The following is an 11,696-nucleotide window of genomic DNA, read 5'->3' as shown; positions in this document are numbered from 1 at the left end:
GGGACAGGCACCTCAAGTGCCGTGTGCCCACAGCGACCAGCACTGTGCGCGGGCAGGGCCGGTGTGCTGGGCCTTCACGGGCGAGCAGGCGTGAGGAGAGCTGTGTGTGCACGGGGGCGAGCACCGAGTGTGTGCGTGGGCAAAGGCAAACGCGAGGAGCTCGTGTCCACATAGCGAACAGGTGTGCGTGGAGAGACGCCCCATCAGGGTGTGTGCGTGTGTGTGTGTGAAGGGGGCGTGTGAAGAGAAGGCGTTGTCTGTGTGTCTGTCCGTGTCTCTGTGTGCGTGGAGAGCACAGTGCCCGCACCATCTGCCCGTGCTGGCGGCTGCCCGGGGCGGGGCCGCTGACGCACTGCGGCTGCAGCGGGCGGAGGCGCCGGCCCCGGCGGGGCGGGGGGCCGCTGACCGGGGCCGTGGCTCGGCCTGCCGGTGGCTGACTGACTGACAGCGCTCCCCGCCCAGCCGCTGGAAGGGCCGGGCCGGGCCGGGCCGGAGCAGGGCGGGTGGGAGGAGGAGGCGAAGGAGGAGCGGTGTGAACCGCCCTGCACTGCCGCGGCTCCTACCTATTCATTCAGTCGCCTAAAATGGCTGGAGAGAGGAGGTGGCGGAGCAGGAGGAGGAGGTGAGGGGGAGCCGCAGCAGTGCCCCCACCTCCTCCGCGGCCCGGCGGAGCTCCCGGCGAGGCTGCGGCCGCCCCTCGCCCGCCGCACCATGTCGGCCGGCCCGGACGAGAGCTCGGTGCGGGTGGCGGTCAGGTAAGCGGCGGCTCCTGCGGGCTGGGTGCGGGCCGTGCTCCCGCCGTGTTCCCCCCGCCCGGGGACAGCGGCCGGGCACATCTTCCCCGCAGATAGGGGGTCGCCTCCCCTCGGCGCCTACCGAGCCTCTTTTTCCTCACAGCAGTAGGAAATAGCCAAAGGTGAGGGGGAAAGCCCACCAATTCTGAGGTCTTTTCTTAGTAATTTCTCTCTGATTTTGAGCAGTGACCCTAAAAATACCCCAACTAATTATAGCCCGGTGCTGCTAGTGCTTACTCATGGAAGCAGAGCAGCTCCTGGACTGTGGCGGTGCCGTTTGCATCACGGAGCTCTACGAGAGTGGATCCTGGCACGCTGATATTTTTAGAAGGATAAAGGCTTTTATCCCGCGGAGGTTGTGTCTAACCTCGCATACCAGAGGGATGGACTCCCATAAGGCTGCTCACAGCACGTAGGAATTAGGTGTATGTAGAAGTCGTGATGGGAGGGGAACTTAAATAATTTTAAGACATCAGTTAATTCAAATTGCTCTTTAATCAGAGATAAAAATCTGCTGTTCATCAGTGAGCTCTTGGCTCTTCTCCGTTTTCTATGTGAAAATACTATTTTATTGTTTGAAGAGCTTCCAATTTAGCCCTTGGATGCTTCAGTTTTCAAAATGTCTTTACATGATTGAAGCATAAGGAGAAATACATGTATGTGTGCATATATCTATGTCTCTTTATGTATATGTATGTCAGTAGTTGGGGTGTAATTGTGATACTGTCTGTTGATTTATTTCTTTACTTTAAAGAAGTTTCTTTATGCTGCCACACTTGGAGTATTACATCATAAGAAATCAGACCTTAGGGGAAGGTCTGTTTGTCTCAGTGGGTCCTTGGACAATCTCTAATCTTGAATTAGAGAATTCAAGGAAGACGAAGAGGGTGATTTCTTAGGTTTGTTTTGTTTTTTTCTGAAGGATGTAGAAATAAGTGATGTTGCTGCATGGTATTGCTGCTACATGGTGTAGGGAGAACGGTGCAATAACATTTTCAGTAAACAGAGGCACCACCCCTGCTTGATAACATGGATGTATGCTGCAGTTGTTCATTAAAGTCTGATTGCAGCAGCATTTTCTGTTGGGAGGGATGCTTTTGTGGGTTCTCTCTGTTGAAGCATTTTTCACCTAATGTTGAGGGAGGTTCTATTCTAAAGCATAATGAGGCTGTATTTTTTTAAAAGGAAAATATGAGATAGGTGTGATCCTAAAAATAGGGTGTGTTACAGGTTTACAGACTGCTCTCTCATTTGAAGAAAATATTAAATATGTTCTGAGCCAAAAGAAATAGGGATGTAGAAGTTCATTTACAAATATAGAGGTTTGTTGCAGCTTGGAATTAAATTAAAAAAACCTACTGGTAGAAATACATTCATAATTGTAGGTGTGTGATGACTAGATTAGGAGTAATATATGGTAAAGGATTTGTAGAAGTAAATTAAAGTCACCCAGCTGTACTTCTTGACAACAAATCCCTAATGTTTTAAGGTATTTTTCTACAGTATAATTGTCTAACTAACATTTTGTGCCTGAGTGTAGTTCTCTAATAATGAAGGATTGCATTTTTCCTCCTGTCTGCTTTCTTCCTTTTGGCAAATTAACTATTCATGTACAAGATCTTCCCCTCTCTGTTTAGCATTCATGAACAAAAGCATGCACAATAATTGTTTTTGCACCAGTAGCTCTTTGTAGATGGTTTTCTTTTATTTCTGATTGTGTATTTTGTGCAGTCCTATAATTCAACTGATTTTGCATCTCAGTGTGTATTGGTGCCATGCTGTACTGTGCATTATGAGTATTGCATTCTATTTCCTTATTGGTTTTGTTTTCCAGCTCTTTTTGGCAACTTGAGCTTGGTTCAGTGATGATCTCCACAGTTGTGATGAATTAGTCGTTGTGTTTTGTATGTATGTTTCTGAAAATGGCTCGCTCTACAGCTGGACCAACTTTTAGTTTGCAACCCCTGTGCTTGCAAGATATAATGCAAAGGCATGAATTTGCTTAGACTTTAAACATAGGTTACAGAGTAGACATCACTGAAATTGTTTAGCAAATTGTTTTTCCAGAACCTGGTTGTCTCACCTAATTGTATCCAACAGGAATGAAAAATACTTCACTCTTTCCAATTAGCACGAGCTTTAAGCTATCATCTTGTATGCTAATTGCCCCACATTTTATTCAGTGTAATAATGGGTTTGTGACTGATGAGCTCCGGTTTAGTGAAGCATGAAAGCTGAAAGTAGTTTGACGGATAATCTAGTAACTAATGTTAAATTCCCCAAATAAGAAAACATTTTTCTCTAGTCACCCATCACATAAAGACTTGTGGACTTCGGATGATGGTGTGCAACTTTGGCAAAGAGCTTTGCTCTCTGTGTGACTGTGTGTAGTGTCTGTTTTCAGATAAAGTCAGAGAGCCCCCATGGTAGAAAACAGTCATCTGATTGGAGAACTTTCTTTTAAATATGAAAAACTATAATTTTTGTAAGTCTAGAATTTCTGTCTTGCTTTTTTTAAGTGTCTTTTCGGCACTTTTGACAAGAAGGCTATGAAATGTTATCAACGCCATAGGCAACTGTTTTAAGTTCAGAAAAGGATGTAGATTATAGTTTCTAGTTCTTGTCTCTTGCCGGTTTAGTGGTGTCCACCAGCAAAATACAGTGTGTAGGCTTTTGGCATGTTGGGTTAGATGAAATTGTAACCTAAGATACAGATCCTCAACAGCCAGTGGTCTAGGTCTGTTACTGCACTTTAGAGCTGTTGTATGACTCGTGGAAGGGGCTGGATGGGGTCACTGCACTCAGAAGTGTGCAGTTACTTTTACCAACCAGACCTGATCTGGGTCGCAGGAATTGAAATGGCTCCAACAGTTAGTGCCTGTCCTTGCTCCATGTGGCTTAGGGCCGTGCCCTTAGGATATTCTAGCAGTGGTGATCTAAGAAGACAATGTTGCATTTCAGTCCTTTGCATTTTTGGATACATGTTAAACAGAGGAACTTTTGGAGAACAATAATGTTTGGATGGGTCTAACCAGGAGTCTTGTATGGAGGACAGTGCCTGATAAAGCATGGAAAGGTGTCTGTTATGTCTTCTCCATAACAGGATCCAAATAACAATACAGAACATTGAAGGAGATGTCTGTCTTCTAGCCCTTCAACGGTGAAAGGTGACCTTGATCCACTCTGACTCAGTTGCAGCCCTCATTGTATAGATGAAAAGCTTCAGTGTTGATTTGTTAGAGATGCTGTATTAAAACAGAAGAAGAAATAAGTACAATGTCAAGAGGAATTGCTGTAAAAGCTGATCAGTAGTCAAGAGAAGATGGTCACTCTGATATGCTTGGGTGACACCTCAGGTGGAGTGGACTCTAAAAAAGCATGAAGTACGAGTTGGTGAAGCTGAAGAACTTTGGCATTGGGTGTGTTCTCATGAAGGATGGAGCCCAGCTGAAACTGTGTTAATGGGCAGAGCACAAAGAAGCTTCGGGGGATGGTGTTTTATAATCAGGCATGTTTAATAACTGTAAAGAACAAAGTAGTGAAAGTTCCTACTTTTCATCATCCTAGGTATGTCTGTGTCTATCTGCCTTCTTCCCTGCTTTGGCACAAGTGCCTCACTGGTACTGTTTCATCTGCTGGGATTGGCATCTACTTTATTTCATCCCTCAAGTGAAGAACAGGAGTGTTGCTGCTCTCCTCGTGTGTGTAGAGAGGCTCTGGAATCTGGGCACCCAGTTGCCCATGCCTTGAGATGTCCAAAAAATTTCCTGTTCATACATACCCTGGGTGTCTGCAATATGTTGTGACACTGCTTCAGAAAATTGAAATGTTGACGTTTGCCAAGTATGGAAACTGTGTGCAAAATGTAATGGATCTGCTGGTAAACGTTTTTAGGAACAGTAGAAATAATAAGTACAGCTGATGAATTAAAACCACATGGCTTCTGTTTCTGGTTTTCCAAAAGGGAGATGAAGTATGCTGGAAAAACACATTGGTTAGTAATTCAGTTTAGTGGAGATTAGAGATTTTTACAACTAAATCTCAGTGTGGCATAGCATTAGGGCATGGTGTTGACTTTTGATTAGGCAAATGGGATATGTTCATCCATTGCAAAGCTTTGCTATGGAATTATTTTCATACCCCTACTTCTTCAACTGTGTGATCAGTTGGTTGTCCTATGTAGGGGGTTTTTTTCTACTTCACTACTTCCTGTGTGCGTTTGGGGTTTTTTTCCTCATATGCAATCTACTGTTTGTGGTCATGTCTCCCTCTACCTTTTCACATTTTTGCATTCTTTTTAAGCATTTTAAGCTTTTATAGTGAGGTTGTTTTCCTCTGTGCTAGATCCGGCGACTGTTAGATACACTAGGAAAGAAGGAACTGAGTGAAAGGAATCTGTCTTTTTTAGACAGGTGTGTTTTGAAGCACTTTGATGGCATTGACCGATTGATTGATTTTTCTTTTCTTGGGCTGCTGTTATGCAAACAGTTACAGATGTGTTTAAACTTCCCACCATGAAAATAGATCCTCAGATGCCAGATGAATGGACATGTATGCTGTGGTATATATTACAAGCTCTGGAGATACTAATTTCATGCTTCCCATACAGTGCTAAGCATTCTCATAAATCATTCTGTAACTAGATAAGCAACAGGAATAGACTACAGTACTATTCATCAGTTCCTTAAAATAAAGCAAACTTTTTATTTTAATACACAGTAGTTGTTACCCATCTGTAATCAGCTGTAAAAGTTTGGGGTTTTTTTGAAAATATCTGTGTTAATGAAGTTCAGCAATCTGTAAGTACACAAGAATACCCTACCTAATAAAAGAGAAATTATCAACAGCATTAAATAGCAAGGTGTTGGGAAATAACTCTTCTGCATGGAGTCTGTTAGTGAAAGCTAAAGAAGAAATCTTGTTTTGGAAAGCTCCTGTTGCATATCTTTTTGTTAGTTTTGATGTTTTTCTTTGCTCTCTGACTTAAACATCCCCTTGTCTTTCTCTGAAACTTTACCCTATTGGTATGTTTTGCGTTTTAGCTGAAGAAAAGGCATGGCACCATCTGCTGCTGAATTAATTCTCGTTTCATAATATGACTTGATCATCCGTTACTGATATTGCTTGGGGCAGGCTGAAATCTGCAATCTTGCTTTCTAGGAAATAGACTTCCCTTTTCACCACTCGTGTTGTAAACACAAACTCGTTCTTGGATGGAGGGGAAAGAAATCCTACTTGGACCTTTCCCTTAATGCCATGTATTCCTTGCCAAAAGATGGCTATCTTGAATTTAGGAAGAAGAAAAAGCAATGAGTGGTGTACCTCGGCAGTCTGCTCATGCTTTTGGATGAGTTATATTTTTCACTTGTCACTTCCCAAAGTTTGTAGAAGACTTGGGAGTTTACTTTGCTTTGAAAAGCCATTGAGTTAGTCACTGATTTCCATTTAATGCTGTTTCCTTTACTACTTGTGATCTGTTGGCCTAGACATTCCTTTGTTACTGAACTCAGGGCTTCACATTTTCACGTTTACTGTGTGACATCTGTAAATTCTTCTCTAGTAGTTGAATGACCCTTGTGGATGGGATAATGAGAGTCCTGCTCCCTCCCTCTGCTTTCCCTGCATTCCCTTGATTTGCTTTAAGCCTTTTATAGATTGCCCTTGCTGCCCACTCAGAGATAGCTGTTGGAATTCTTGCTTTCATGTTCTGTTGCCTGACTACTGGTTAAATCAAGCAACTTTAGGTGCTTCTTTTTTATTTTAAGGAAAATACAGCAGAATACTAAATATCTGTGGTGGCTATAGAATTTTTGTTATGCTAATATGATTTCAATGTAAAATGCTTTCAAGAAATGTCATTTGAATTGGTGAACAAGAAAGTCTAATTAGAAATCAAACCAGATCTGAACAAGTCTAGCAAGAGTAACTACATGAGTTGTGCCTTATTGTGCTCTCTTTCTCTTCTCTTGAATAGTTTTAAATCTTTGTTCACTTTCTTCCATTCGTTCTTGTGGTTTTTGTTGTTTTTTTTTAATCTACTGTTTCCTAGTGAAGTATATCTGCTCCAGTGTAAGGGGGAGAAATGCTGCCTTACTTTTTAAAAATGGTCTTGTTTGATGTTTATTACAGCAACAAGATACAAATGGAAAATATTGAAAAGATAAGGTTGGTGTCGCAGTGAGTTTGATTCAAAGAGAAACAAAACATTCAAAATGTGTTCTAAACTGTGAAAACTCACGATTCAGAGCTTATGATTGATTAGCATAAAATATTTCCTGACTAGAATCTGAATGGAAATAAAGAGTGAGGAGTGAGTACCATCTGTTCCTTTATTCTAGTAGTATCCTCAGCAGATCTGTTAGAGTTGCCCACTGCTGGAATAATTATTTTTCGGTGTAAAGAAATGTTTGTGTTTTTTTCTTTAAATCAGCTGGCAAGTGCTGGTTGGGGCGATGCACCCTTTAAGCATCTTTCTTTAAGTCTACCTAACAAAAATGGATGACTTACCCCTTGAGCCTGTTTGCTCTGGAGCTTCAGCACAGAAAGCTGAGAGCAGCAAGACCTTAGTAAAAGGTTTTGATTGTTCCACTATACACAGCAATTTATATGCATTCAAATTGAATAGTGCACCTCCATTGTTGAATTTAAAAATGGACTAAAGCATTTTCTGTCTAGGTAATTTACTGTCTCACTGTTGGCTCTTGCATTTATGCTGTTATAGGAACTGCATAGTTCAGTTGGTTAACAAATAACTGTCTCTTTGGAGGACATAATAGATTTAATATAATCTTTCAATAATAGCTCTCACATACTCCAAGTTTCTTGAAATGCTTCCTTTTGGATATTGTAGCTTTGAAGGATACTTATTTTCCTTTTCCTTTATGTTTAGCATAACTGATCCTGTAAAAGCATGAGTAAAGCAGTATTTTCAAGGTAAGAGATAAAGGCCTGTAGCATGCTATAGCATTGCCAGTTCAACTACCAGAGCTGAAACATGGAATGTTATCAATAATAGGCCTAGACAGAAAATGTTTCCCTTTTATGAGACATCTCAAAGTCTGACACTTTATCTTTTCTGCTGTGTTCTCTTTTGATAATGGAAGATTTTGATGAAAAAGGCTTCTATGTTTACTGGGTCTAATCTCATCTGGGGCCTTGAAAAAAGGTATTCTACATCTTGTGTCAATTCCACAACCTCTTGGTTATTGTCTTTAAGCTGTGTTTTGTTTTTTTTTCAATGAACTGTTTTTTCCTTGCCTTTTAAATTATGTTAGTTATCCTTTGCTTAATACTGCTAAAACAAATTTAAGGTGACATATTAAGCTGGAAAGCTGCATAGCTGTGAAGCACTAATGTCAGTCAAGAAACTATATTAAATACAGGACTTGCTAGCAATGTTGTTTAAGAAGTTATGCAAATCATTGGTAATAAGCTAAAGTGCAAAAGAATTTATCCTCTAGAAATATATTGCAAATGATGAAATACAGTCTTGTAAAATTTTGGGATCACTAGCAGGTTTGCTAGGAAATTTCCCATAAAACCTCTAATACTGCATAAAATGTAGAAAGTGGCGTATCTGGATTCCTTTAAGTATTTGGTGCCATACTGTGTGTGAGACTTCTTGGAATAAAGTGAAAGAAAGGTAGACTGACTTAAGATGTGTGTATATATTTTATTCAAAAAATCTAATTAACTTTGATTTTCAAAGTCAGTAATCCTTAGCATTCATTTTGTTGGACATTTTTTCCCTTAAGCATGAGACTAATTGGGAGATGAGTCCAGAGATCTTTTGTGTCATTTTGAGTAGCTCATTATCCCAAGGCTTAGAGTTGCTAATCACTCTCTCAGTAGTATTGATTTACCAGCTGCAGAGTGCCTCTGTCTTAGTTTGTGCTTGATTCTGTCATAGGACACTGTCCCTGTGTACCCATCTCCACCTGTATAAGAATGACAGGTATGAGTGTAGGTAGTAAGCTTTTGTCTTATTTTTAAAAATACTCTTTTCCTGCTTTCCTTCCCCTGCTCTCCTGGCACTTTATTGTCATCTTAGAATTATGTCATAAGATCTTCAGGCCAAAGATGTAGCTTCAAAGTAGACACGATATAAATAATACATGATGTAATATCATGAGAAAACCAACTCTGCTAAAACACCCGAGTTAATCATTACCTTCTATGAAAAGTCTTACAATTAAAAATTATATATATGGCTTTGTTTCTCTCTCTCTCCTCTTCATTCATTTCTGTGAAGAGTAAAAAAAATTATGCCTGTACCAGACACTTTGATCTGGAGGAAGTAGCTGACTACTTTTTTTTTTTTTTTTTTTTTTTTTTTTACCTGCTAAGCAAACTGTACATTGTTTTAGTTGTCACTCTGTGTAAGTTGTACAGGCAAGGTTTATTTCACTCCCTAGTCTCAAATGCATTCTTTTTGAAGTCTAATCTTTAATTTTAAGTACATGTGAAATAATTTTAGACTTTGTAATGTGAAGCCTTTGAAATTTTCCTTGAATTTACTATCTATACATATTACTTTGCAGACTATAGATGTTGATACCATCTAAACATCTGTATTTTCTTTTTTGAGTTAAAATTATATCATGCATGTGAATTATTGGTATATTTGGGAAAGGCTGATGTGTTTATAAGCAAGCTGTTTGAAATGCATTAAAGACCAGAAAAATATTTTTATGTTGGGTTAAGGATGACTAAGTATCTGAATGCATATTTTCTAGAGGTGATTGAAACGAGAAGGATTCTACTTGTGTTTGAAGAGGCTGTAGATCAGGGGGAAGGCCACCTGTTCAATCTATATCATTTAGAGTGCAGCTTATGCTTCTGTCTAATCTGATCAGTCAGCCCATCACTCGGGAACAATAAAATTGCCATTCTGATCTTTACAAGCAAAACTCTAAGTTCAGCAAAAGTAGATTGGTGTTCAGTAAGCTCTAAAAATGAGATGAGAGATAGGACTGCATTGGTATTTGCAACTAAACTATTTGGCAGTTAAGCATGAGTATAATTAAATGTTCTGTTTTCTTTTTTGTACTCCCAAAAGGGTTTTGTTTGAATTGGGGTCGAATTGAATTTGCTGTTGGAGGGTGTGTCTGTGGGGTTTTCTAATCTTTATTTGTTTGATTCATTGTTGCAGTTTCTTGGTTTGTGCATGCTGTTGTTTTTTTTTTTTTTCCTGTTTGCTCTCTTTCTTTCTTTGTCTTCCTTGCAGTCTTCAAAGTGATCTACATTGGCTGGTCAACCCACTGTTTTGGCTCTGCATTTTAAAATGTAGCAGTACATCTGTTTCATTATTGTTGTTAGCAAAGTTTTTAGGAACAGATGGACACTTCATTGTTCTCTAAATGTCAAGTATAGTCCTGGTAGGCCCTGAAGAGGAATCATAGGCTTGTCAAGATTGGAAAGGACTTCCAAGAAACATTGTACAGCTGAGAGCTGCAAATGGAAGTGCTTTGTTCTGTGCTTGCAGCCCCAAGAACAGGGCTGGCCCATGCCAGCTGGCCCATGCTCCTGTTGATTTCGAACTCTCATGACTGCTGAGTGTGGAAATGCCTCTTTGGGAAGAGGGAACTTGCATAGAATGTTGTTGACTTACATCTTGGAATATACTTGATTAAAAACAAAAGGTTGATGCACTCTGCTGCTGCTGTTCAAGGCAAATGTTCAAGTAATGTACACATTATTCATAAGCATGGAACATCAGTGTTATATTGTAGCAGAAGAAGAAACTCAGTGTACATAGAAACTGGAGTCTTTACTAAGGCAAGATGAAATCAATTTTTTGCTCAGTAGTGCTGATGTCTAGTGGTAGGTTTTGGCTCCTGCTGCTCAGGAAAAATGGACTAAGAGGAATTGAAAAAGAGAGGGAAAAGGCTCTTTGTCTAGAAAACGACCATTCCATGTGAGATTTGAGGAGTGAAGGTTCATAAGGGACACGTCCTAAAATACCAAGTGTTGGCTACAGAGTGGAAGGGAATAAAAGCTCTTCATGCTCAAGATGAAGTCGATAAAATGTAGTAAATTTAAACTTCAGTAAGAAAAGTAAAAGAGAGGAGAAAATATTTTTCCATTGTAAGGATGGATATTGTGGAATTACCAGACTAGGGAGGGAAATAACCCTGTGCTTTGTCTATGGAGATGTGAAATTGTCCATACGGGAAACTCTTCAACACAGTTCAGACTGGTAACTGTCAGGAAGATTTTGGATTAATTGATAATACTTTGGACCAGAAAGCTAGAGTGGGTGAATACATTCTGAGATTCTCAGTTTTTTTTCCACCCCAATTGTCTGTAAAGCTGTGAAGCTGCATGTAGGGTGCCAGGACCTGAATTCAGCACAATTGAATGATCCCATTCAAATGTCAGAATGTGTTCACAGAGGTGTGACAATGTCCACATGAACAGTAAAGCCTTACTGATTTGGAAGGGTAAGCTTAGATTAATCCAAGTTTGAAGGGACCTCAAGAGGTCATCTGATCCAGCCTCTCCCTCAAAGCAGTGTCAAAACTAAATTCAGGTGAGGTTTTGCAAGGCTCTGTCTGAAGTTAGGTCTAGGAAAAACCTATGAGATAAAGATTCATCCATGTCTCTGGGCAATCAGTACTTGACTGTTCCAATTTTTGATGGTCAGATTTCTTCCTTATGCCAACTTGGGAAACCTCTTGCTTTGTTTTATGACCAGTGCCTCTTGTCTTCCCAATGTGAACCTCAGAAAGGAGCTTGGGCCTTTTGTCTTTGTAGTCTTCTCTTCTGCATTGAAAGAGAGGAGACAAGGCCTGGAAGCCAAGAAGATACTGAAGAGCTCTGTGCCTATGGTCTGTTGGAAAGGTGAGGTGTGGGGCACACCTTCAGCAAAAGGGGTGCAGTCTCTTCTCCAGTCCTGAGTAT

General features: G+C 40.5%; 1 protein-coding gene across 8 annotated transcripts in view; it reads left to right on the top strand.

Moving 5' to 3' along the window:
* Positions 1-407: 407 nt before the first annotated feature.
* KIF21A (kinesin family member 21A) overlaps positions 408-11,696 on the top strand; it is an 86,226-nt gene continuing 74,937 nt past the window's right edge. For all 8 annotated transcript variants that reach the window (XM_014868970.2, XM_088165798.1, XM_014868968.2 and 5 more), the window contains exon 1: positions 408-755. In XM_014868970.2, the coding sequence (XP_014724456.1) occupies positions 712-755 (44 nt within the window). In that variant the 5' untranslated portion in view covers positions 408-711. The remainder of the gene's footprint in view (positions 756-11,696) is intronic.

The sequence above is a fragment of the Sturnus vulgaris genome, chromosome 5 (assembly GCF_052056855.1).
Source record: "Sturnus vulgaris isolate bStuVul1 chromosome 5, bStuVul1.hap1, whole genome shotgun sequence".
In the NCBI taxonomy this organism is placed as follows: Eukaryota; Metazoa; Chordata; class Aves; order Passeriformes; family Sturnidae; genus Sturnus; species Sturnus vulgaris.
This window is presented reverse-complemented; position numbering and strand designations above follow the sequence as displayed.